Source organism: Phallusia mammillata, chromosome 6 (assembly GCF_965637545.1).
Source record: "Phallusia mammillata chromosome 6, kaPhaMamm4.hap1.1, whole genome shotgun sequence".
In the NCBI taxonomy this organism is placed as follows: Eukaryota; Metazoa; Chordata; class Ascidiacea; order Phlebobranchia; family Ascidiidae; genus Phallusia; species Phallusia mammillata.
This window is the reverse complement of record NC_137257.1, coordinates 25,232,734-25,259,120: the sequence shown is the minus strand read 5'-3', so window position 1 is coordinate 25,259,120 and position 26,387 is coordinate 25,232,734. Positions and strand designations below refer to the sequence as shown.

General features: G+C 34.7%; 1 protein-coding gene across 4 annotated transcripts in view; it reads left to right on the top strand.

Annotated features, from left to right (window-relative positions):
• LOC145232231 (uncharacterized) overlaps nt 1-26,387 on the top strand; it is a 42,132-nt gene that overhangs the window by 6,229 nt on the left and 9,516 nt on the right. Inside the window, exons 9-53 of one of the 4 annotated variants that reach the window (XM_080096782.1) lie at nt 79-135; nt 2,765-2,864; nt 3,031-3,145; nt 3,389-3,471; nt 3,587-3,770; nt 4,485-4,611; nt 5,179-5,316; nt 5,812-5,956; nt 6,239-6,479; nt 6,858-6,978; nt 7,139-7,237; nt 7,410-7,544; nt 7,922-8,046; nt 8,203-8,293; nt 8,955-9,107; nt 9,500-9,676; nt 10,327-10,470; nt 10,792-10,925; nt 11,301-11,422; nt 11,750-11,886; nt 12,141-12,282; nt 12,526-12,644; nt 13,120-13,290; nt 13,808-13,993; nt 14,493-14,600; nt 14,977-15,224; nt 15,678-15,810; nt 17,442-17,514; nt 17,761-17,926; nt 18,388-18,477; nt 18,806-18,906; nt 19,087-19,195; nt 19,611-19,674; nt 20,100-20,211; nt 20,697-20,821; nt 20,915-21,006; nt 21,406-21,438; nt 22,361-22,590; nt 23,198-23,417; nt 23,807-23,929; nt 24,126-24,181; nt 24,542-25,044; nt 25,471-25,571; nt 25,845-25,916; nt 26,205-26,295. In XM_080096782.1, the coding sequence (XP_079952908.1) occupies nt 79-135; nt 2,765-2,864; nt 3,031-3,145; nt 3,389-3,471; nt 3,587-3,770; nt 4,485-4,611; nt 5,179-5,316; nt 5,812-5,956; nt 6,239-6,479; nt 6,858-6,978; nt 7,139-7,237; nt 7,410-7,544; nt 7,922-8,046; nt 8,203-8,293; nt 8,955-9,107; nt 9,500-9,676; nt 10,327-10,470; nt 10,792-10,925; nt 11,301-11,422; nt 11,750-11,886; nt 12,141-12,282; nt 12,526-12,644; nt 13,120-13,290; nt 13,808-13,993; nt 14,493-14,600; nt 14,977-15,224; nt 15,678-15,810; nt 17,442-17,514; nt 17,761-17,926; nt 18,388-18,477; nt 18,806-18,906; nt 19,087-19,195; nt 19,611-19,674; nt 20,100-20,211; nt 20,697-20,821; nt 20,915-21,006; nt 21,406-21,438; nt 22,361-22,590; nt 23,198-23,417; nt 23,807-23,929; nt 24,126-24,181; nt 24,542-25,044; nt 25,471-25,571; nt 25,845-25,916; nt 26,205-26,295 (6,096 nt within the window). Of the gene's footprint in view, nt 1-78; nt 136-2,764; nt 2,865-3,030; nt 3,146-3,388; nt 3,472-3,586; nt 3,771-4,484; nt 4,612-5,178; nt 5,317-5,811; nt 5,957-6,238; nt 6,480-6,857; nt 6,979-7,138; nt 7,238-7,409; nt 7,545-7,921; nt 8,047-8,202; nt 8,294-8,954; nt 9,108-9,499; nt 9,677-10,326; nt 10,471-10,791; nt 10,926-11,300; nt 11,423-11,749; nt 11,887-12,140; nt 12,283-12,525; nt 12,645-13,119; nt 13,291-13,807; nt 13,994-14,492; nt 14,601-14,976; nt 15,225-15,677; nt 15,811-17,441; nt 17,515-17,760; nt 17,927-18,387; nt 18,478-18,805; nt 18,907-19,086; nt 19,196-19,610; nt 19,675-20,096; nt 20,212-20,696; nt 20,822-20,914; nt 21,007-21,405; nt 21,439-22,360; nt 22,591-23,197; nt 23,418-23,806; nt 23,930-24,125; nt 24,182-24,541; nt 25,045-25,470; nt 25,572-25,844; nt 25,917-26,204; nt 26,296-26,387 lie in introns of all 4 variants that reach the window. The other 3 variants (XM_080096781.1, XM_080096785.1, XM_080096784.1) reach the window with 3 other exon arrangements.

Below are 26,387 nucleotides of genomic sequence, written 5' to 3'. Positions count from 1 at the left end.
TATTTATAAACTGTCCACAATTTGGTAGCATGAAATTGTTTAAAAACAAAATCCCCTAAATCTTTAAAATCTGTTCAGATAATGTCTCAACTTCATAGTCAAGGTCCACCACCCCCTCACCCACAGATGATGCAGGCAAGTTGACTGTTTAAAATATCTGTGTTACTACAAATTAATGGTAATGTGATGCTATAAGTAGATTAACTAGATTTCATGTAAAGCAGGGGTGTCCAACCCGTGGCCCGCAGGAAGGTTTTGAGTGGCCCGCGTAGTATTTTTTGAAATGACTCGTATTGGCAACTTAATCGCCTACGTAATTTATGGCGAACTTTCATTCCGAAAAGTTGACATTTATTGTTTGCTTTATTTCTTTGTTAATGGAGTACAACTGTTCAAGTTACTTTTATTGCGTCACAATGCGCATTGTTACGCATCACAATTTTTGCATTGTTACGTCACAATCGGACTTGTGTCTGAAGAGTCCATCAGTAATGTTTCTTGGTTCATTGAGATACATCTGGTATCAGAGACTCGCACAAAACGCATTTAGCAATGAAATATCTTCAGCACTCTGCGGTGATATAGATTATGCCAAACAGGAAACAAAAAGCAAGTAACGCTAACAGAACTTTCCAAGAAAGGTTGACACGTGACTTTAAATCTCCTGTAAGATCAGTAATTATGGGTCCCCTTCCCTGAAGGGGACACATATTGTTTTTGTCCGTATTTTTTTTTTCTTTTTTTCTTTTTTCTTTTTTCTTTTTTCTGTCTAACGCTGGTTTGTAACGCTCGTTTGGTCAAGAAAGAGTGCTTCAAATTTATTCAAATTTGGACATATGTTAGATATTAATCCAAACTTGGTCCACCTGAAGTTTGACCCCAAATTACCCAACGGTTCACCCACAGGCCCCCGAAACGTAAAAATTTTAACGCTGGTTTGTAACGCTCGTTTAGTGAAGAAAGCGTGCTTCAAATTTATTGAAGTTTGGACATATGTTAGAAATTAATCCAAACTTGGTCCACCAGAAGTTTGACCCCAAGTTACCCAGCGGTTCACCCACAGGCCCCCGAAACGTAAAATTTTTAACGCTGGTTTGTAACGCTCGTTTAGTAAAGAAAGAGTGCTTCAAATTTGGACATATGTTTAATATTAATCTGAACTTGGTCCACCTGAAGTTTGACCCCGAATGACCCAGCGACACACGCTCGTTTGGTCAAGAAAGACACTGTAGGCAGAAGTCCCAAGAGAGTATGTTTACGAATAATAGGGCAGAGCGGGAAGGCTCAGCTTGACGTCGGACAGACGTTTTACGAGACGTCGTTTCGGTGATTAGAAATCAGCTGTTTTGCACAGCAATGCTATGTCGTTTTATTAAGTTATCACTCACATTTTCAGTTTCGGCAAAGGTTTCACACATATGACGCGATTTAAACCTAATAAGCGTGCTTCGGTTTCGTATAATGTCAAGCAAAACTTTGTTAAACAAACTAAATATAAAAAAATAAACTTTTTACAAGATAAAAGTTTTTTTAAATGCTCGTTGTCAGGTTGGCCGCTGCATGACCACGGGTTACTTAAGGTCAATTAGTAGGTATTACTAACACAGTTCAGAACTTTCTTTCGTCATAACGTAGCATTTTTTTTTTTTTGAATCAAATACCCAAGGCATGTATAAATTAGGTCAAACGGTGTTGTTGAACACCAAGGACGGCGTGCTATTGAAAACGGTGTCAAAAGGTCAAACAGTCGTTTGGTGTGTGCATCCTAAAAGGTTACTACATGTCAATGGTACTCGTTTTGCGAAACAAAGTTAAATGAAAAACTCGTTTTACGAAACAAAGTTAAGCAAGAGATTAAATTGAAAGTATTTGTTTCGTTCTTTTTTAATGTTTTTGTAATTATATGACAATAATAGTGCAAAAAAATACAACAAAATTTTTCATTGTTGGGTTAATGCTTTCTAAAAATTTGTTTTAAGAATTTAAAAATCACCGCAACATTAGTTTACCGTAAATCCGCACAAACACGCGTGTGGGGACCCATTAGTTTTTGTTTACAAAAACAATCATATGTGTAGATCAAATGATGTGTATAGTAAATTGGTAAATATCGTATAGAATATATAAAATGGAAGTATATCAGAAAGCCACTATTCTAGTTTCTGACAGCCAAATGGAAAAATCGCTTCGCATTGCTCCATCGTCCATCTCACCGAATATTGCCAAACTTGTTAGAGAAAATCAGTGAAATGTCGACGTGTGGGAAAAACTTTGTTGACTTAACTATAACTTGGTGTGTTTATTGTTACCGTAACTGTACACGAGGATAATACACATTTCTAAGATTAGAATTTCGGTGTAAGGATTTTAATTAGAAATTATTAGACAGCTATTTCTAAGATTCCAAATTAACAGTAACACTCAAGTGGCCCGCGCAATCATTCGTAAACTGAATGTGGCCCTTTGGCCAAAAAGGTTGGACACCCCTGATGTAAAGTGACACAATTTATAACTTAAATTGTGCTGATTTTTGCTGTTCGGATTTAAGGATCTGTTGTTTTTATGGTGTAATACCTGGGTAGTTATGTGGGCATAATAAATATGTCTTAAAATACAAGAATGAATAGCTTGATGTGTTTTGTGAATGAAGTATTCTCATATTACAACTATTATTATTTTGTTTTTAAAAACTTTCTTTTATGTACATGTGCAATATCAGTGACTATCATCATGTCTTTAAATCTCATTGCTCTTTCTCTCACAGGAACAAGGAGGTCCCATGACAGCACTTACTGGTCCTCCTGGCTTTCCTCCCCATGATGCAAGCAGTCCCAGTAAACCTGGTGAAGATGCAGGCACTCCGGGTAGGTATCTCATGTTAATGCTCGGTTCTTGTATTGTAATGTCACAAACATTTTAATTTGCACTGTATTTTTGCCCTTTTGCACCTACCAGGGCTGATTTTAAACTCTTACAGATCAAGACAAATACATAAAATTTGATGAAACACAATGGTTGTTTTTTGTGCAGGTAAAAAGAAGAAGCAAAGAAAGAAGGCAAAAACTGGGAAGGGTGAAAACGAGGAGGGTGGAAAAAAAGATAAACCTCCTCCCAAGAAGAAAAGGAAGAAGGAAACATCGGAAGGGTAAAGAAACAATTTATAAAACTGTGTTTCATAAAATGGTACTTTAGTCTTATGCAGGGGTCTCAAAGTCATACTTTTTTGAGAGCCAAAAACAATTTTGTGTTGAAGGCTCCATTATTAAAACATTTGTAACAGTATAACATGACAACAAAATATTATTGAGGGCTGTGTGTTTGAGACCCTTGGTTTAATGTATGGTAATCTCAAAAACAATCTAAAATGACTGGTGACAATTTGTTTTAGGGATGATGCTGCCTCTGGTGGTGAGAAAAAGAAGAAGAAAAAGAAAAAGGCTGAAAAAGCGATAAACTCTGATGGTGGAATCGGTGAGTTTTCATTTTTCTTGCTACTTTTATACTTTTTTTTTGATAAACATTACAATGCTTGTGTTACATTGCATTGTATGACTACAAGGCTAAAAATACTTGCAATTTTTTACAGATGGCGACATCAGCAGTCTGAAACCAGAAGATGAGATAGGTGAAGACACATCAACAACTATCAATGACACGGCAATTATGGATGATGACTCAGCAATTGGTGATGGTGAAAGCGACTCTCAAAAGATTCTCAGCATTTCTGACAAACAAAAACTGTCTAAATCACCAGAAAAGAAAAAGAAAAAGTGAGCACATCTAATGTATATATATGTTCTTATGCAAAAAGTGACACTAATTAAAACAATTTATCAGTGTAGAAGTTATTTTTTTGTAGGTTTAAACAATTTGTTGAATAACAAAGATAGAATAGCTTGTGTAAGTGGTTGATGCACCGAAGTTTCGGTTGGCCGAAACATTTCGGCCGAATACGCTGTTTTCTGATTATTCAGTTTCGGCCCGAACTTTTTTGATAATTTGGCCGAAAACAAACTTTTTAAAACCATGGAAATAACTTTCATTTTCCCCAATTCGAAACAATGTAAATTAACTAATTGTTGTATCTATAAAATATGAGTTACGTTGTCTGCAAAATATTACAAGTTTATTAAAGCTTCCGCATTGTGGCAGTGATTTTAGTTTGTCATAATTCACTTCACTCACATCAACAACACAAGGTTCAGTTGAAAACGTCCATAGAAACGGGGAAATTAGGTACAGCCTGATTCACGCTGAAATTCGGTTTCGTTCCGAACCTTTTTAGGCGGGTTCAGTGCATCACTAGTTATGACTTTTCCAAAAGGGGGAAAGAAAAAGTGACCTTAGGTGAGATTTACTGGTCCAGTTTTTCTAAAGCTTAGAACTGCACTGTATAAGCATTATTATGTATGGACAAAAATGTGAAATAATGACACGACAGTGTAAAAACAAAAACTATTTTGAAGCATACATTATGATTTCAGACCGCCTGCAACTTTGGTGAAGCAAAAAAAGAAACGCAAGCGTGGTTATGACTCTTCAGATGAAATGAATGCATCAGATGTATTACATGCTACACCTCCCCCTTCACCTGATGAAAGTCTCATTGAGGTTTGTTAAGATGTGTATTATATAGAACAAGTTCACCTGTTGGCTGTAAGTTTTTTGTACATAAAGATCATGAAATGTTAGTGACCATAACCAAGTATTGCTCATCCAGCAGTTTTATTGTAAACAATTGATGTTTCAACGTCCTATACAAGACGCCTTCATCAGGATAATGACATATCTTGCAGGACAAATTATGTTTCAGTAACCATATGTTTCCTCGATCAAGGTTATTTTGAAGAACCTGTTGCAACAATAGGTTACCAATAAACCTTTATAGCTTACTTTGGATAAGCTCCTGCCGAGGGTTTCAATCACACTACAGACTGGACTTTTTGTAGACTGTACCTTGCCTTACGGAAATGTTTATGCTATTGACCTAGTTTGGTATAACACCTGCAGAACTACATTAACTTGTTCATGTGAAGAAACCAGTGCATTAATTTTGTACTTTACCAATTGTTATAAAATTTCTGAATATTTGCTTGGCATGCAACTTGCAATGCTGTATTTTTGCCCTTAATTTTTTGATTGTGCACAGAATAAATAATCGAAAAAATTTATCCACAGAAACGTAGATCTGGTCGGAACGTCAAGCGCAAGCGTTACACGGAATCTATCGAGCTACAGTTCAGCGGAGACGACGACGAAACCGACTTTCTGCCACAAGATGCTGTGAAAAAAACTGAACCAATAGTGGAAATGAATGTAAGTTTTGAAATTAGACCCAACCTAAATGCATTTACGTGATATGTGATAAGTCAGCTGCATCAGAGTTGTTAACAGGCCGGAAATTGGAGCCCGAGCCCGAACCCGAATCGTTTTTAAGAAGCCTGTTTTGGCCTAAAATTGACAGACCTATGCATTGAAGCCTCAGGAAAGAACAAGACAACAAATACATAAGACAATTGGTCTTGATCAAAGCGTTTTAGGGCTGTTTGACATTATGTCAGGTTCAGCAACTGGCCTCTTAGCTTGTTAAATTTATTCAAAAATAGTACTGACACAGAGTGTAAAGTCCAGCCAGTGCACACTGTATGGGCAAGTGTAGCCATTTTAACGACATTCCAGTTTGTTGGAAGTACTAGGCTTAATTTACTGTAATGCCAAACCTGCTTTATAACAATTATGTATAAAAATTCCCTTTGAAAAACATCTGTAAATTTGAATTCTGTGATAGTGACTGTTTCCTTATGATCACAGGATGTTGCTGAAGAAGATGAGGTGATGATTGTCGAAAAAATGGTCGCTCATCGAATTCGACGCAAACGTGTACGAAGAAAATCTGACACAAAAACTGAGCTTCCCAGCATAACACCAATTGCTGAGGAGACCGATGAAAGCAAAGGTAAAAGAAAGTTAAAACTGTTACTTAGGTTTAAATAAATTATAATTGTGAGTTTGGCAGGCAAAGTGCTTAAAAGGTCAATTGTGTTTCTGATCTTACAATTAAACAATTTTGTGTGGCAAGAACATTGACTGGACCAAATTATTGTGGTGATATACTAACTCTTCACTTTACATGCTTTTTCAACTGAGCTTTCCAGATATGGTTCATTTTGTATGATTACTTTGTCACATATAGTTTCTTATTACATCCAGTAACATGAATATAATATATAATATACAGAGCAAAATGGAGATGAGACGAAACCAGTCGCATCTGAAAAAACTGACGCTGCCCCACCTACTACGGATTTACCTCCATTAACTGTGGATACAAATCAAACCCATGTGATCCCATCCCCCATGTTGAGCCCCACTTCACTTAAAAACCCTCGGATACGTAGGATTTCTATGGGAATAGTTGAAGAAGAAGAGGATGTTGAAGGGGAGGGAGAGACCGAATTCTTCATCAAATATAAAAACTAGTAAGTTGTTTTTTTTCTTTAAATTCTGATTTTTTTTTTTTATCGAACGATTGTATCATCAACCAAGCTTAAAAAACATAAAATTAAAAATTTCTGAAATAAATTGGTACACTTAAACAAAAGCGGCTGAATAGCAAAGACTAACTTCAAATGAAATTTTTCTTACTGTTTCAAAAAATTTACATGCAATGTATTAAATTTAAATACTTTTCTGAGGAAAATAACAAGTTATCACTGATGATGACATTAGCATTTGCTGAAACATTTCATTAATAAGCATGTCACTTTTTCACCTATTTGGGCCATTATTTTTCTCATTAACTTGAACATATCCATGTATAGTGTTCCAAAATACTTAAAATCCTAATATTTTTTCAGCTCATATCTGCATTGTGATTGGAAGACCAAAGAAGAGATAGAAGACAAACGATTTGACCAAAAACTGAAGCGATACCTCGCCAAAAACACATCAGTCACAGGACAGCTTATATATCCCGAGGTAATGATTGGAAACAACCTATTACAGAGACACCACAGTGGGAATTGAACCTGCATCCCTTGTATCTTGTTTGGCATCTTCTTAATCAATATCTGTGAACGTTATACAGTCGAAACAACTGAACTGTTGAACAAGGAGAGTAATATTTCTATGTTTTTAGCTTGAAATGGATGAAATATTCAATCCCGACTTTGTCACGGTTGATCGAGTTTTGGATGTTACACGGAACGAACAGCGCAACGACGACGGGCAAATAGAGGTTTGTGATGTCACAAATGTTTTTGAGTTGATTTTGTATTTCATGTTTTCTGTGATGAAATTTGCATGACAAAGCCTTTGTTCCACATGGTATTTTATGGCATTTTGTATCATCTGGCATATTGCATTACAAACAGTTGTTTTCCATCTTCAATTTTTGTCTACACTTGCAGGTAACGAAGCACTACCTGACGAAATGGTGTTCTCTTCCGTATGAGGACAGTACGTGGGAACGAGAAGAAGACATTGACCAAGATAAAATCAAGCAGTTTGAAGCTCGATGTCAGTACAGACCTGGAATGAGAAAGGTTAGTTGAAATCATATTATCTTCCACTTTTTGCGATCGTTCATCCATTAGTACCTGAGTATTCAGTTTTCAATTGCAAAAACCCAGTTTGTTATACTAATGAGGAATATAATGGATCAAATATAAGTAAAGTATATCACTAATGATGGCATGAACATTTGCTAAAACGCTAATTAAGCATGTCACTTTGTACTTTCATATGGGCCTTTATATTTTTTATCAGACTAACAAACAGATAGGTATAATGTTCAGTATGTTGATGTTTCTTGTTTTGCTGCAAAGTTAGGAAAAAATTACAATGTTTTATATTTTCTATGACTTTTTGACCTAACCAATGTGTCAACAATATTTTCAAACAAATTGTTTACTTTTTTTAGTCCCGTCCTCATAAAGACATGTGGAGAAGATTAAGTGAAAACAAAATCCATTTCTGCAACAACAATGTTTTAAGAGATTATCAGTTTGAAGGCGTTAACTGGTTGCTGTTCAACTGGTACAACAAGTAAGTTAATGTGATTTTGTATGTGTTATGCTCTGCAGTTTAGTTGTTTTCATAACTTTTTACCAAACTTGAAATCAGCTACAACTTTGATACAATAACTTAGCTTGGGAAATAATTTGCATATTTATCAAACTCATTTGCATGTTTCCTTTCCAGACGAAACTGCATTTTGGCCGATGAAATGGGTCTGGGCAAAACCATACAGTCCATTACATTCCTACAGAAGATATACGACCATGGTATTAAGGTAAGAAAAACAAACACTTGACCTTTTATACCAAAGGTGGGCAACCTTTTTGCATGCGCGGGCCAAAATGCAGGCGGGCCGCAATGATGGTCATGCATTAACATAGCAGTGTAGGCAACGTCAAATACACAATGATTTTGTCTTTATATGTAACAATGCCTATCCTTAGTAAGAAACTAAAAACCTAACGTTTAATGTAACAACTCTTTGGTGCAAAAATGGGATTTAACATACACATACCGTTCGGCCGATCAAAATTAATACCAGTCGCGGGCTGCGCAAAAGTTGCTCTCGGGCCAGATCCGGCCAGCGGGCCATAGGTTGCCCACCCCTGTTTTATACTAAATAGGATTGATCCTTATATTCATTAAGGATATGTCTTTTTCTAAACTTTCTTTTTTAAGCTCATTTATGCATATAACAGTACATTCAACCATCTCTTGCATTTGCAAAATAATAAAGGCTACGTTCTTCTGTTTTATTGATACTGTGAAGGTTTAGCAAATTTTTGCAATATATTTTTGTCTTTTACCTAAATATTTAACTGTACAAACAAACTTTTAAAATGATAGAAATGAAATTTTGTTTAGGATTATTCTTTCAAAACACACCACCCTGAAATATGCACAATAGGATTTAATTTTGTTCCTTTTGCTTTCAGGGTCCATTCTTGGTTGTTGCACCGCTCAGTACAATTGCAAACTGGCAGCGAGAGTTCGAATCATGGACGACTATAAATGCTGTCGTGTACCACGGGAGTCAGACAAGCAGGGATATGCTGCACACATATGAGTGGTTTTGCCGAGATGAAAACGTGAGTGGATTGTTAATCAACTATGAATTTTACAGATAATTACAACATTTTTATTGTGACCGCCAGTTAAAGAGTTCATAAATTGAAATTATTAGTTGTTTCCTGGCAGACGTTGTAATTCAAAACTCATAAACAATGATATTCTTAAAGTATAGCTAAGAACATAGGTTAAGTTTGTGTTGTTGGGTGATTTTTTGGGTAACTTTTTTGTCGTATTTGTAAAATTGAGTAAAGTTTACATATAATATCTCAGGCATAAATTTTTCTCTTCCTATTTGTAATGTTAAATCTTCAACCAAAATATAGAATTTCTGCCATTTCACAATATTGTCAGTTGTAAAATTACCACTATTAAAGCGAAAATTTCACGATTTTGCTGTTTTTGATTCTAGCTGGACGAGATTGAAGGCTCGTACAAGATGCAAGCTGTGATCACGACTTACGAGATGATAGTACTTGATTCTCCTCATCTTCGTGATGTTGACTGGAGATGCATGATCATCGATGAAGGGCATCGTCTCAAAAACATTTCATGTAAACTTGTTGAATCGTTCAGAAACATGAGTTTGGTAAGTGATATTAAATTATTCAATAAATAGCCAGTTATGTATAAAATACACAAGACAGAATGTTATTATATTGTATAAGCATCACACCAATAGATAATAAGTGGAACAAATGTTATTGTTTTGAAGTGTTACTTTTGGGAGATTCACATTTTTTGTTGTTCTGTATAACGTTATAGACCATTACACTTTTTTGACTAAAAAGTCTATATGTGTGCATATGTGGCAATGGTATACTCAAATCTACAAACCAATTCAAAAGTTGTTCAATTTTGCGACCTAAGTTGAAACTTGATTATTTGTCTTTTTAGGTATCGCAACCTAATACACTAAATATCAGCTATTGCTGCCACTATTAATATCAAGTGTATAGAGCTCTTTTAGCAAATGTATTTTTATTCCGACGTTCCGACGTCCTATACGTCTTCATCAGGGTAAATAACACTGAATGCGACTAGTACAGTGCACGATAAACAGAGGAAAAAAGAATAAAACGCAAGCACGTTGTCGTAATAAAATACAATTGCCAGAAGACCTCTGTAAACCTAATGCACTAAAATTCACTGATATTGTTGTTTCTATAAATGTTTACTTATGTTTATCTGTGTTAATGACTGTAAGCTTGAAATTATTTAAGTTGTTTTACTTCACAGGAACACAAGGTCTTACTGACGGGAACTCCTCTGCAGAACAACGTGGAGGAATTATTCGCTCTTCTGTCGTTCCTTCAACCCGACACATTTACATCACAACAAGCATTCTCTAATGAATTCGGAAATCTTAAAGACAATGCACAGGTAAATAAAAACCTCATAAGTTTACATTTAATGTTTGAGGAAACAAACATTGCTTGGCTGAAGGGTTTAGTAAACACACCTGTTCATTTTCAAATTAGTCTTAAAATTTTAATTAAGTTGGCAAGCAGTAGATAGTTAATGTTTTAATAGAGTAAATGTGAATGCAGGCTTTGGCATATTTTGTGTGTGTTCATTTGCAGGGAAGTGTTGCTCATTTGATGTCAAGTTATAAATGTGCTTTTTTACACAATTGTTTAAGCCAGCATTTTTGTACTAAAAAACAATCGTAGTCACCTTGTGCAATTTTTTGTTTTTCTAAAGGTCGAGAAACTGCAGGAATTATTGAAACCGATGATGCTTCGAAGATTGAAGGAAGACGTAGAAAAATCTCTCGCTCCAAAACAAGAAACAATCATAGAGGTTGAGCTGACAAACATACAGAAGAAATATTACAGGTTTGCCTGCAAATATTTTGAAATAGACTTAAAAAATTAAAAATTCTTTTCTTACAAATATAAACAAAAATATTTCTGTTAAGATTTTGGTAAGCTTAATAGTTGTATTTTGCTTCAAAGTTTATGTAGCGTTTTGATTATAATTATCAAAATGTTTTTGGTAAAAGTTTTTCAAAAACAACATTTAACCCTATTCAAATGAAATTCTCATGCAATTGTTTTTGTTGTAGTAATTATCGATTTTTTTACCTTTTGAAATTCAATTTTGTTCCAAATTTTTCCATGTAAAAATAATTCTGCTACTACAGCATGGGATGGGGCATAAACAGACTAACTTTTCAACGCATCTCACACATATTTACGTTGTGTTTGCAGAGCAATCCTGGAACGGAACTTTGAGTTTCTTGCGAAAGGCACAAGTGGAGGAAACGTACCCAACCTCATGAACACTATGATGGAACTGAGAAAGTGCTGCAATCATCCGTATCTTATCAAAGGTAGGGAATCAAATATAAGAATTGTTGTTTTTTCTGCTAACCTATAAGCCATAAAACTAGTTTTCCACAAACACCTTTTATGTTTGTTTTGTAATGCATTTTTTTAATCAAAATAACACATTCTTTGAGACTTTGACCAAAAAAGAGTAAGTCTTCTGATCTAGTTATGGATGCTGTTTAAAACAACCATATTTTGTACAAAGTCTTTGTGCCATCAGAAGAACACTAAAATACATATGCTGTCATAAGAAACTTCACAGAACAACACATTTGTACAGAAAAACTTGGCTTTAATGGAATATTTCACAAATATAACTTTTTCTACAGGGGCTGAGGATAAGATAATGGCAGAGGAACGTCAGATGAAAGAAGAATTTGACGCGTTGCAAGCGATGATACAAAGCTCCGGAAAACTTGTTCTCATCGACAAACTTCTGCCGAGACTTAAGCAGGGTGGACACAAGGTGGGGATACTGAGCACAGTAATCAAGGAGATTTGCCAATTTGACTTTAAAATACTGGATAAACCCAAATAAGCATGAATCTACTTGGATTTAATTATGATTTTTGGTCAAATCATGTCAATGCCCCATAGCTTAGGGAATGCTTTAAAGAGCATTGGTATGTTGTGAAAAAAACAATTATGCATTTTGGTGCCAAAACATGAAATAAGGTAGCAAAAAATTTTAAAATTTAAGCAAACTTTCTGCAATTTTAGGTTTTGATATTTTCTCAAATGGTTCGAGTGCTTGACATCTTGGAAGATTATCTCGTACAGCGATCCTATTTCTATGAGAGAATCGACGGGTGTATCCGTGGAAACGAAAGACAAATGGCCATCGACAGATTCTGCAGAAAAGGTTCGAAATTTTTTTGCCACTTTTACTTCCACAAAAACCTTTAAAAATGTTTGCTTTTGGCCAGAAGAATCATTAAATATATATAAAACCCATTTTTGGTGGATTTTTGCATAAATGTTATCCTTAGTATGAATTTGGTGGCATTTTTATTGGCATTGAAGTCAGGTGGTAAATAATTCCCTAAGTATGACTAAAAACATACACAAAAGATATGTACGTTAACATTTTCATTTATCCTTTTAGGTTCCGACCGTTTTGTTTTTCTGCTTTGCACACGAGCAGGAGGTCTCGGTATTAATCTCACCGCAGCTGACACTGTGATTATATTCGACTCTGACTGGAATCCTCAAAACGATCTACAGGTGATGTGATGTTAAAAACACAACATCATTTAAATGCTACAAATCAAATTGCCAAAAAGTGTTGTTTTTAAAAAAAAGTTTACTCTTTGTGGCGTTGTAAAATTTCTCTTAATTATGTATGTGGAACTATAGTAATGTGTGCGTTTGGAGGTGGGTATGTTATTGTTAAACAATGAAACAAACTGTTGTCAATTTCGCTGACTATGTTTATATGGTGTAAAGCAAAGACTAACTGGTTTGCTTTACATATCTAATGGTTGTTCGTGCACAATAACTAAACATTTTTTGTGAAATACTGTAAAAATGAATTTTGCATCGAAAATATTTTTGTTCTCTGCTCCAAAAACCAAATGTACTGTTTATGCGGAGTTAAAATTAACTTTCTACTGACAATCTTTTTAGGCACTACATACTAAAATACTGTTTAAGCACATTTAAACTTAAAAATAATATCAAAAAAATATTTTTGTCACAGGCCCAAGCGCGATGTCACAGAATCGGGCAACAGAAGTTGGTGAAAATTTATCGTTTGATCACTCGCAACTCGTACGAGCGTGAAATGTTCGACAAAGCCAGTTTGAAACTCGGATTAGATAAAGCTGTTTTGCAATCGATCAGTGGAAGGCAAAACCAGGAATCAAGCCAGGTAAGATAATACATTGTGTTTGGTTTTAAAAACTAAAATAGCTTAAAATGGAAAAGTGTGTCAATTAGCAATTTAAAAAAAATAACGACAAGCCAATATTTTTGTAAAAATGTTACGCCATTCTCAAGATATGTTGAAACGTTATGTTTTTGCAACTACATTGGCTTTGCTGTTTCTTGTCAAATGAATTGTGTACCTAAACATAGTAAAATGTTTGAAACTGTATACATTCATGATTTTACAAATTTTAATGTCAAATATTCAGTGTTTAAATATTGTTCTGGTGACAATACTTAGCCATTTTTAAAACATCTGCTTAAAATCATAAAACAAAACCGACTTACTTTAAAAACCCTTTGCTTTGTTTCTCCATGATATTGTGTTTTTGGACATAATGAATCGCAAACATTTGAAATTAACTTTAATTTAGTTAAACAGTTAAATATATTGGACATAATTGAGTTTTATGTCATATCCTAACTACTGCTGCTGTTGGCTAAAACGAAAACATCTTCAGACACAGGGTCCCCAACTCTCGAAAACGGAGGTTGAGGATTTACTGAAGCGAGGAGCTTACGGAGCGATCATGGACGACGATGATGCCGCAAGCAAGTTCTGCGAGGAAGACATCGATCAGATCCTTGACCGAAGAGCTCACACTGTGACTCTCGAATCTGGAGAGAAGGGATCAACTTTCTCCAAGGTAGACTTAGTTTTATGAGCAAGTGTTAACTGTATATGCAAATTATGGCTTGTTGGGTACTTCAGGGTTTATAGAGCCCAAGGGGCAAAATTGGTTCAGTTGGGTTTTTAAGAAAGGTCCACAATCACCATATGACATTCAAGATGAGTTTTTAACTTTCATTCTTTTACTTGTCAAATGGTTTATTGTAGGAAAATGGTGGTATTAGGCAATATGTAAATGTCGGTCTATTTCAACAAACCAATGTAGTAAGATTGCCATATTAGGGCTGTGACATGTTGTGAAGTGAAAATAATAAAAAACATTATGGCAGGTATTAGGCTTACACCATTTTTGTGCAGAGATTAACAGATTTCTAATACCAGTCAAATCACAATGGTCATTATGCAAATGGAACTATTTTCAACTAACTATTGTCATTTCAATTGAATAAATTGCATTTAATATATTTGTTTGATGCAAGACTTAATTGAAGAATAACTTATGAATTATGTTTTAGGCAAGCTTTGTCTCGGCTGAAGATCGATCTGATATTTCACTTGACGATCCCAACTTTTGGGAGAAATGGGCCCGAAAAGCTGATCTCGATTTGGAACGCCTCAACGATGTAAGTGGGTTGTTGTAATATCGGTATTAACATATTTTGTTTTATTGCTGAATGAAATCCTAAATTGGAGCAACAATTTGAAAAAACAAATTTGGCTCCTTTTTTGTATATTTAAGTATTTTGGTCTTTGGACAAGTACTTTTTAATGATTGACAATTAAAAAAATCCAAAGCAGCTAAAATATAGGGGAATGACTCGATTTTTAAAAGAGCTAAGCAATAATAGCAGGTCTATAGAATGCATCATAATTTTTGTCCTTCGTGGAAAAACTAGAATTGCCAGAAGAGCTCTATAAACTTGATATTATGCCTGGCAGCTATAGCTTATATATGAAATTAACACATCAGTAATTCGATAAATATTTTTCAATTTACAGAACAAATTGATTCTTCAAATCCCACGGAGTCGTAAACAAACTCGTCGATTTGGAGGAAACACGGACGATCAAGAAATATTTGCCGAAATCGGTTCAGAATCGGAAGACTCAGATTTAGACAGTGACGATGAAAGTCGGGGGAAGAAATCCAAGTTTCGATCGCGAGCTGGAGGCGCAGGAGGTGGACAAAGAAAGGGTTGGTCGAGAAGAGACTGCTTTCGGATTGAAAAGTGTCTGCTTATATTTGGGTAAGTGGAGATTTTAGTTTTTCGACAAAATTTGTTGTTTTAACATGTTGTTTTTGAAAGTTTAGATGATTGTATTTGTAAACCTTAATTTCATGTATCTGTAAATTTATGTTTTGTTAAAAGCAAAAAGTTTAATAATGCAGAAATATTATGCTTAATGTGAATGTAATTATAGGTTTCAAAATGTTATTTAAAGCAAAATTGTCCAATTTCTAAACCATACATAAGTTTTCAAGTACAAATTATTCATAAACTTTCCGTTTTGTTCAACCAGCAAAAATAAACAAAACAGTCATAAAACTCAGATAAAAACCTTCATAAAACTGTAGTTTATTGGCGTGAAAGCGATGGATTTTTGTGTTCATTGTGTCGGCATGCGAGTACTAATTACACATTAATGCAAACCCGTCATTTGTGTGTGATACAAATTTACACTTACACTATTATTTCCAGATGGGGTCGATGGGGCACAATTCAGACGAAAGGTCGATTTGGTGCAGTTGTCGGTGAAGATGAACTGGAAGAGATGGCTCGAACTGTTCTCATGTACTGTCTCAAGTATTACAATGGTGATGAAAAGATCAAGGTAAACTATAAAAAAGGTGTTGGACATCAAAAATAGCTGAAAGCCTGCAACTAAAAACAAAATAACATCCCATAAATTTTAGTCACAAAAATAATTATGGGTCCCCTTCCCTGAAGGGGACACATATTGTTTTTGTCTATATTTTTTTTTTCTTTTTTTTTTTTTCTTTTTTTCTTTTTTTTTCTTTTTTTTTCTAACGCAGATTTGTTCCCACGTTTTGGTCAAGAAAGAATGGTTCAAACTTTTTCAAATTTACACACATTGCAGATATTGGTCTAAAGATGGTCCATGTGAATTTTGACCCCGTATGACCCAGAGGTTCACCCATAGGCCCCCGAAACATAAATGTGTCTAACGCCCGTTTGGTCAAGAAAGACACTGTAGGCAGAAGTACCAAGAGAGTAACTCACTGGTTTACGATAGCGGGAGGGCTCAGCTTGACGTCGGACAGACGTTTTACGAGACGTCGTTTCAGTGATTAGAAATCAGCTGTTTTGCACAGCAATACTATGTCGTTTTATTAAGTGGTCACTCACATTTTCAGTTTTGGCGAAGGTTTTACACCTATGACATGATTTAAACCTAATAACCGTGCTTCGGTTTTGTATATGTCAAGAAAAACTTTGTTAATAAAAGTTAAGATGAAAAAATTAACTTGAGTTTTGCCAAATAAATGTTTTTTTTAAATGCTCGTTGTCAGGTTGGCTGCCGCATGATCACAGGTTACTTAAGGTCAACTAGTCGGTATTACAAACACAGCTCAGAACTTTATTCATAACGTAGCGTTTTTTTGACAATCAATTAAGGAGTCAATACTCAAGGCATGTATAAATTAGGCTTAACAGTATTGTTGAACACGAATGACGGCGTGCTATTGAAAACGGTGTCAAAAGGTCAAACAGTCGTTTGGCATGTGCACCCTGAGAGGTTACTACTGGTCAATGGTACTCGTTTTGCGAAACATAGTTAAAGGAAAAACAATTTGTTATGTATACACTTGCAGCAAATTGCTTTTTAATTTAAAGTGTCTGTAACACAACTGTTACAGCTTTCTAAAAAAAATGTGTTCAAAACCCGACCTTGGAGGACTATATCTGGGTCAAAGCAAGAGATTAGATTTAAGTCTTTGTTACGTTTTTTTTTTAATTTTTTAATTACATGACAATAATAGTGCAAAAAGAATACGAACAATTTTTTTATTGTTGGGTTAATGCTTTCTAAAAGTTTGTCCTTAAGAATGTAAAAATCACCGCAACATTTGTTTACTGTAAATCCGCACAAACGCGCGTTTGGGGACCCATCAGTTTTTGTTTAAAAAACAATCATATGTGTAGATCAAATGATGTGTATAGTTAATTGGTAAATATCGTATAGAATATATAAAATGGAAGTATATCAGAAAGCCACTCTTCTAGTTATTGCAAAATTTTACAAATATACTAACAGTACCAGGTTTTTTACTTCTACACTAAAACTGAATACAAGCAAAATTGATTGCTAACTTTTGCCAAACTTTCCTATATTTTCTGACCAAATGATTATCAAAAAAGGCAAAATACAGTATTTGCCACAACTAAATTGAATGCAATTTAACAAACACCACAAAACAATTTTATTGTATTTACTTTCAGTTTTTCATGTGGGATCTGATAACTCCACAAGAAATTGCCGACAAAACCGGAGTTGACCTGAGAAATCATGAAGGTGAGAAAATATGAGATTCCTGTAAAAGTCAAGAAAATAACATTTGCAATATTGTACTGGGAATGTAATGGCCCAAATAAATGTAAAAAGTGACTTGTTTTTCCAACAATGTGGAAAAATTTACTTGCTCCCCAAAGTAAAGGATTTTGACACATTTTGGACCATTTGATCAATTTAATGTGTAATTTTTTTTGTTTAGGACTTTTGTTGTCATTTTTTTCAAAGTTTTATTTGTTCATTTCGAAGGTCTTGCTGCTCCTGTACCTCGAGGTCGTAAAGGCAAACGAGCAAAAGAAGATTCCGAACGACAGAAAGACGAGCAAGCAAATCGGGAGTGGGCTCGAGATATTAACCTCGATGGCCTTCTACCTGATGAGGGATTCCGAAAACATCTTCAGCATCAATGCAACAAGTGAGTCTGACACAACATTAGTAGTAAAATGTTATGACACAATACTAAGGTTGTTTTCTGTATATGACCAGAGCAAATACTTGCTTAAATTAAAACGCTTAAAATATGATGCTACAAACTACCACAAAATTTCTTTTAAAAAGTTGGTAATACCATGTAGTAATGCACATTACTGTGTAAAGCAGTAGTTGTGTGCTGCCACTTTACCTGGCGAATTTCAAATAATGTATCCAACAAGTTATTGGTCAGTAGCTCTGTAATTCAATAGAGTCGATATCTTAAAATTAATTTATGCTAAGTTACTACCAAACAGCAACTGATCTTGTAGCTTTGTCTTCTCTCCTAACCCACTTAATATACTTTTTGCTTGGTCTGTTATGCTAGAATAAGCAGCAGTTCGATGGTCTAACCTAAACTTAATCCATGGTACTAAATATATTTTCTCTTTTCTATATTTTCAGGGTTTTGCTTAGAGTGAGGATGTTGTATTATCTTCGTGTTGAAATACTCGGACCCGTTTGTGCAACAATCGACACCATCGAAAAACATGAGTAAGCTAAAAATTTGAATCAAGAAGAATTTTATAGATTGATGAAATGCTGAAATTCTTATTTGTTAAAATTAAACAAATTTTAATACACTAGCTCAAATAAGATAGTAGAAATATTATGAAAGTTTTACATGTATAAAGCAGCATTAGTTTTCTGTTTCAGAAAATGTTAAGTTTGCAAAAATTCGTAGATTTGGGTTGATTTGTAAATAAATGTATGTTTATTTAAAAGGAAAGTCCTGCAAGTATTGTATAGCACCACTCAGTCTATGCTTTCTCTTAATAAAGTGTTCTTCACATATTTACTAATGATGTAATTGTAACAACAGAGATATTGATTTTGATTTGGTCGATCGGATTAACGACCCTCCGATGGATTATTGGGATCAGGATTGTGATAAATGTCTGCTCATCGGAGTGTATAAACATGGTGGGTTGAAATTGTTCATTTTGAAAGTGTTAAAAATTCAAATTTACAAATTATAAAATGCCAAAATTTTGTCAAAAATTTTCACAACTTAATATTTTTTGCCAAACTGCTTCAGGTAAAACTGCTTAAAAAACTGTTTTTTTTGTCTGTGAAACATATAAGTATCAATTATTATCTCAGGGTATGAAAAGTATAACATGATCCGTGCTGATCCAAATCTTTGTTACCTTGAGCGAGTCGGGCCACCGGACGAACGATTACTTGCTGCCGAGATGGACGTCGAACCAGAGTAAGTTTCGTGTTACTGTTGTTTACTAAAAGTGGTTCATATTTGAGCAAAAAGATAACAAAACATTGTGAAGTTTTATGTGCAAATACTGGTTTGTATCATTTTTCTCAGAATATTTGGAACTATGTATTGGTTCACGTTATTGTGTCAACCAACAGTGTACAACCGGCAGGCCATTGATTGAAAGTTGTTAAGACAGTTTTAATTTTTTATGTGTCTGACTGAACTATTTTAATACAGTCTAGTCAGCTATTTTATATGTTAACTTGTTTTTAAGCAGATTATTACACCTGGTACTATTTTTGCTGCAACCTGACCATGCTGCTGAAATTGCTTGCAAACTTTACTACTACAGTTTTTATATGAAACAAATAGTGACACAGTGTTTTAAAACTTTTTATTTTGTTGCATACAGTGACAGTGAAGGGGACCCGGAGTACAAACCGACACGAGTGACTTTTACCGAGCTTGAATTCGATGTGAGTTGATTGTTTGTGACAACTTTAAATATTTTTCATGATTTATACCAAGTTAATTTGTAAAGGGCTCAGTTTAGTCTTGTTTTGTAAACTGGTCTGTAATCTCTTGTGCTCTTGAAATTTGGAAAAATGCAATTTAGGGATCAAGTTAGACCATGGAAAGTGATTTTATGACTTAGCCAACTTGCCTTTATTTTTTAGTTTGAAGATAACAGAGAATAAACCTAAACATGATATCTTCGATGGTTTAACTGAAAAAACTTTGATACTTAAAAAAATATGCTAATAAATTGAAAACGTAATTTTAGTTTTAACTAAATAATTGCAAGCATGACTTGTGTGTTGTATGATTTAGTATTTAGTTTCGAATGAATTAGTATTGCTTTTTGCATCAAAATAATCACATGTGTTTATGAATAAAGCAGAACTCCCCGTCATCAAGCACTCCCAACACGGAACCTGCATCTCCTGCATCCGTGGACTCCACAGTTGTGAAGAGCAAGAAAGATGAGGAGCAAAAAGAGGAAGGAAAAACTGGTGAGTGGGATTTCAAGCTTGTATAAATATAAAATATCAGAAATTTTTGTAAACTTCACAAGTGGCAAATTTGTTTGTTATTTTTGGTGACTCAAACTTTTATGCACTCAGGGCCATTGTGAAAATGACTCTGTCTTGGTTTAAATATTAAGAGAAATAATTTTGCACTACAAACCAGGGTTGTTGAGATGGTAAACATTTTTGTGACTCAACTTCATCAAAAAATAAAACTGTTTTTGTTGCTCTTGCGCAGTTTATTGCTGTTTGGTAACAAAAATGTCAGAAAGGCGAAAAAATGTCATGTCTCTGACTCCACAATATTAAAAACGACGCAGAAAAAAATGAACCCTTCTACAAACTTACTTATTCATGCTCTTTTTGTCATTTGTTTTTCTAATTGAGGAGTATATATACATATATATATGACTATTGCCACCTTGAAATTGTGAGTAAACCATGCTTTGAAGCTATGTATCTCTGTACAGATGGTGATGAGGCTGTTAAGAGAGTTAAACCAACTGATCATGCTTCAAAAGATTGGCCATCAGTGTCCGAACTTAACACTCGTCTCCGTCGGTTGATCACAATGTACCAGAAGCATTACAAACAGGTTGGTACTTTGGTATGAATAGTGTAAACAAGATTGAAACAACTTTATCGGTGCATAAAGTTTTCTAATGTTTAAAAAAATATGTTTTATTAGATGCAACAGCGTCTCATGAATATGGACCGTCGGTCCGGTCGACCACGATATCAAGATTCAGGTCGAGATTCCAGGCGTCCGGTTGTTCAAACGTAAGTTGAATATTGCCTCTGAAATCAATTTTTCATGCTAGTGTATTTAATTGTTCTCAAATGATTTTTGCTTTTTTTGGAATTACAGCAATTAGTTACTTTGGGTCATAAACTCTGTTTGTTCCATGTGTATGGTTTCGTCCAAAAAGTTTAATATTTGCCAACATAGGTATTGCCATGGAAGGTTTAGGTTAAATCCTTAAAAATGTAATTGATCTTTTCCAGTAATTCAAGTCAATCTCTTGTTTGGGTCTCATTTATAAGCAATATATTTTAGTCAAACTATTAGTATTTTTTGCGCTTTCATTGGATCAATCAATTGTTTGCAATTTTTTAATTAATCACTACAAAACTCATTCAATTTTTCATCCAATATTTGAACTTTGATTTTATCACCAGTGATTACTGCTATCTGCGTTGGGAGGCAGCAAGGTGAAAAGAATGTCTTATTGTTGTTGTTATTCATGCTTTTGCATGGACTGAGAATGGCTTGCTTATTAAGCATGTCCAGACATATGAGGCTGTGTACAACAGTGTTTTATTACATAATGCACAATGGCAGTGTACCTGGCTATAATTTTGTTCTCTATTTATGTTTTTGTATTACATCGTTAATTTCTTATCTGCCAAGTTACAAAAAAATCAATTGCAAACTGGATATAAATGCAGAATGGTTTTAAAAAATTTTAGCGCGGAATTAAAACTGTCAGCGACCTTCTGTCATATTTAAAACTATTTTAGGGTAAAAAAACTTTATAACATTAGCATACAGTTGGACTTATGCAGTAGTGAGCACCGTATTTGTAAAAGCATAACAGTTGTGGAATTGACACATTCTATTAATGTTTTTGTCAACATAATAAAACCTAGACACAATGTTAAAACTTCATGCTTGAAATGTGCTTAGACTGGAGATAATTTATGCTTTTGGCAAAAAGAAATTAGAAGTTGCATGCAGCGAAAAAATCCCAAACACAGAAAGAATATGTGTGTCGTAATTGACCATCACTTACATGCATCAACACAATGCTTATGCATGGATTTTAGTGGGAAGAAATTGACATTAAGCTGCTGCTTTTGAGGAAATGCGGCTGTTTTTTAAGTGTTGGTTGTGAAGTAATGTTAGTTTTCAACATTGCTCATGTATTAGTCTTATTTTTTCTGTCCAGAAAAGTTTATTTTGTGTTTTTTATTTGTGCTTATCTCATTTTGCTGAATAATGTTCTTTTGGAATTTTGTCTCAAAAGATATACAATATTTCTTATTAAGCATTATAAATGCATATTTTTTACTCGATAGAGTTTTGCACGTTATTAAATTTTTTGTAACATTTTTTATTTCATTGAAATTTCAGTCGATGGACACGCCGTGAAGAGGCTGATTTCTATCGCACTGTTTCAACTTTTGGAATTGAACGAGACCCACGCTCTGGTGACCTATTGTGGAGAAGGTTTCGTAACATTGCTCGGTTGGACCGAAAGACTGACGAGAGTCTACGCTGGTATTACCTTGCTTTCCGTAACATGTGTGAACAAGTTTGTCGCTGGAAAGGAAGTCCAGGAACATCAGATGGAACTGGAGTTGGTAAGTGAAGAAATTGTCGATAAAACTCGTACTTTTAGTACTTCAGCCATAGTAATCCACACAAAAACAATTCCTTGATGACAGTGTAGCACAATAACAACAGCCTATAAACTGTATCAAAAATAAAGACTGGAAAAGTAGCTTTCCACAATTTTTCACAAACATGAAATTTGGAGAATAAAAACAAGGAAAAAGTTTTCAAGCTCCAGCTTTTTTACAACTTTTTGTAGATACATTTGAAATTTAAACTGATCATAAAAGCTTTAACAACAATTTTATGTTTACACTTTGCTTAAGCCAATAAATGATAAGCTACAAACAGTGCACACTGTTTTGACCTATAAGGTGACAAGAGATTGGCTGTTTTGGCCAAAGTATCACCTTAAGGCACTCTAGTTTGTTTGGAGTAACAGTATGAAAGGCCATACCTCACCAATTCCGTTCGATGCCACAACTGGGCCAAAACCACAGGGGAAACTGATCTATGTCTTGTCACCAGCTGCACTGATGAGACCTTATAGGTTGAAACAGTGTGCACTCTCTGCAAGTTTGCTTAAACCCAATTTTCATTGCAATTTTCTTATTGACACTTTTTTTTGAATGTCAGGAGTTGGAGAAGAGATTCCCAACATCGATGTGGATCCCATCACAGAAGAGAGAGCTTCTCGAACTCTTTATCGCATCCGACTCCTTGACAAGATCAGAACTGAGGTCCTCAATCATCCAAAACTGAAGGAAAGACTGAATATGTGCCAGAGAAGCCAGGATCTCCCGATTTGGTGGCGATGTGGACTCCATGATCATGAACTGCTTCTTGCAATGGACAAGTACTTACTTTGCTGTTTTCTAGGACCTAATTGTTTGTTTGTTAAATAAGAGAGCTTTTTACTTGTAGTAACATCTATAATAGAATGTAACTAATGACTTAGAACAAAGACGCTGGTCGTATACAATAGGTAGAATGTAATAAGTCTAAAGCACTGTTTAAAGATTTCAGTTTAGTTTTTGGTCTATCTTATGTGAAGTGTTTTATAAAAAACGTTGGTTTTATTATGGAAAAAAAATCTTTTTGTGTGTATAATGGTAGCAGTCTGTCTATTTATTTTCTTTCATTGTGAGTTTTTGGTTTTGTAATAACTTTATACTCTGTTCTGCATTTTACTTCTATGATATTTCTTGTGTGCATCGTAACATGTTTTGACTTTATTCTATTCAGACATGGAGTTACACGGACTGAAATCCACACTTTAAATGATCCAAATCTCTCATTTCTATCGTCTATGAAAGAATATGAAGCGAATCCAACAACATTTAAACAACAAGTTTTGGACAATGAAAAGTAAGTTTGCTGGCATATTTTGTCACAAATTCAAAGTATATGTATTTGTCTAAAACATTGGTTATGTGCCAGCAAAACATCACAATGAAATATATCACTAAAGAAATTTTCTGGTTAAAAGTGAAATAAACATGCTTTATACATTAACCAAATTTCGTGTTTCTACACTTTTACATGAAACCTTATCTTTTTGCAGAGCTGAATTAGAAAGTTTATTGGAAGTTATGAAGAAGGAACAAGAGCTGAAAGCTGGTGAGCATATTTTTGTCTTCCTGAAATTTAATAACTACTGGTGTATATGATTGACCTTTGTTGTAAAGTACTTTGGTATATGTTACTGCCAATACTATCAATAGTAGGCTATGTAGCTGGTGGCATGCAATACAAATGAAAGTTTGTTCTTAAACAGTTTAAACTCGCCACATGTTGGATCTTGATGAATCAAAATAAAAAAAAATATTTATTTGGTTTTATCAAATATTTTTACATCAAATTTTTAAAAACTAATTTTGGCAAAAACATTGTCAAAAATATGTTATGTTAAATTTGCACATTTGCATATCTCGATTTGTTACTAAATGATTCCTGTCTAACTTTGGAATAAATTTTCAGCAACTGCTGCTAAACAAGAGGAGGCTGCTGTGGAAAAGAAAACAGAAACGGAAGCAAAAACAGAAATCCAACAAGAAAATGAAAAAAGTGAAGATCTTACTTCAACTAAAAAAGACGATGAAACAACTGACACAAAATCACCCGCTCCGGTGGACGAGGATCAAAAAGTGGATGAAACAAAAGTCCAAGATGATAAAATAGAATCCATCAAAGTTGAAGAGCAGTCAGAGGTGACCGAGGATAAAGAAGAGAGAAAAACTCCCACTCCCACTCCTCCTGAAGAGGAAAATGAGAAGGAACAGCCTGAGATAAGTCCTGTGTCTGAAATGGAGGTGGATGAGGCCATTCCTCCTTCTGCAGAGCAGCTTGAGAAGAAAGAAGAGGATGGTGAAGTTGAGAAGAGCATGGATGCGGAGGTTAAGGATGTTGCAGAGGAGGTGAAGGTTGAAAATGATAAACAACCAGATGAGGAAAAGGAGACAAAAGAAGAGGATTTAAAAAAGGTATTTTTCATAAAAACCTGTTCTGCAAAAGTTGAAATTTTGTGGGGCGGGCCTAGATCGCAAATGTTCTGTTAGCATGCTTGGTGCATTGTGACATCACAAACATTCCCAATTCCATGTTTGTAGCTTTTCCAAGGTCCCTTACGTCACCAGCAATGTATTAAGCTGTACAGGCCCCAGAAGTATTTCTGCCATATAAAGCAATGACATTTGTTCTGGAAATCCTTTCAAACACTGGTTTCGTATATTGGCAGGGCGAGAATATGCGAATTTAACGCTTGGGTCAGTTTGTGCAACTGCTCGGCCAAGCACCAAGCATGAAAAACAACGATGCTCGGTACCGAGTACTCGGGTTCTGGCTTAGTTAAATCCTGTTCACAAATTATGTGCTGATCATCATTTTTCAGTGGTAAATTGATTTTGCAGGATACTGACATTGATGAGAAAATTGAAACGAAACCCGATGTTGATAAAATGGAGGTTGACGAAAATTCAAGCAAAGTTGCAGAAACTGTTCAAGATGAAAAGTAAGTTTTACTCAAAAATATTTTCGCAAATACCAACTATACGCTGTCACAAGTATTTTCTTTTTATCACCATTTAATTGCTTTTACCTTTTGCTTCGTGTCGCTCCCTTTTTTACTTTTGTGCAGCACCTAATTTCATGCCTTCTGTTGCTTTCAATTCTGACAACCTGATGATCACAATAGCACTTGTCGAAACGTAGTCATGTTTTACACACAAATCGTGGCTCTGAATAATGTACCTATGTTGTCAATGAAAATTGAAATAATTTTCAGAACCAAACAAGAGGTGGAAGATGAAGGAAAACTTCAAATGTCGCTGAGATCGAAACCAAGTTCCAACTCAGAGTAAGTGAAAAGTTTTCTTTGAATTTCTTCTTAGTTGTAAATTTACTGATATGTCAAAAAATCCAGTTTGCATACTAAACAAATTTGTTGTTCAACTGTGCGTTTTCACTTGTGTGATCGCAAATATTTCACATACTGCTCTGGAAAGCCCTACCATTCAGGTGAGCAAAACGTCTTCAAAATTACAGCTAGTATTTTGTTTAGCATCATATTAGTTGAACGACAAATTTGTTAAACCCTGTATGTTGACAGAAAGCGGCAAAGAAATGATCTTTTGTTGTGTTTCAGCATGCTGGCATCTCTGGCTTCAAGTTACGCTGGAATGGGTTCACTTTCATCAACATACATGATTCAGTCCATGACAGGACGATGGCCCAAGGTATTTTGAAACTGATTTGTGTGTTAAGTTGTTATTTGGTGTCGAGTTTTTCCTGCTGACTATCATCATTGTTGCCATTCTCTAAATTTAAT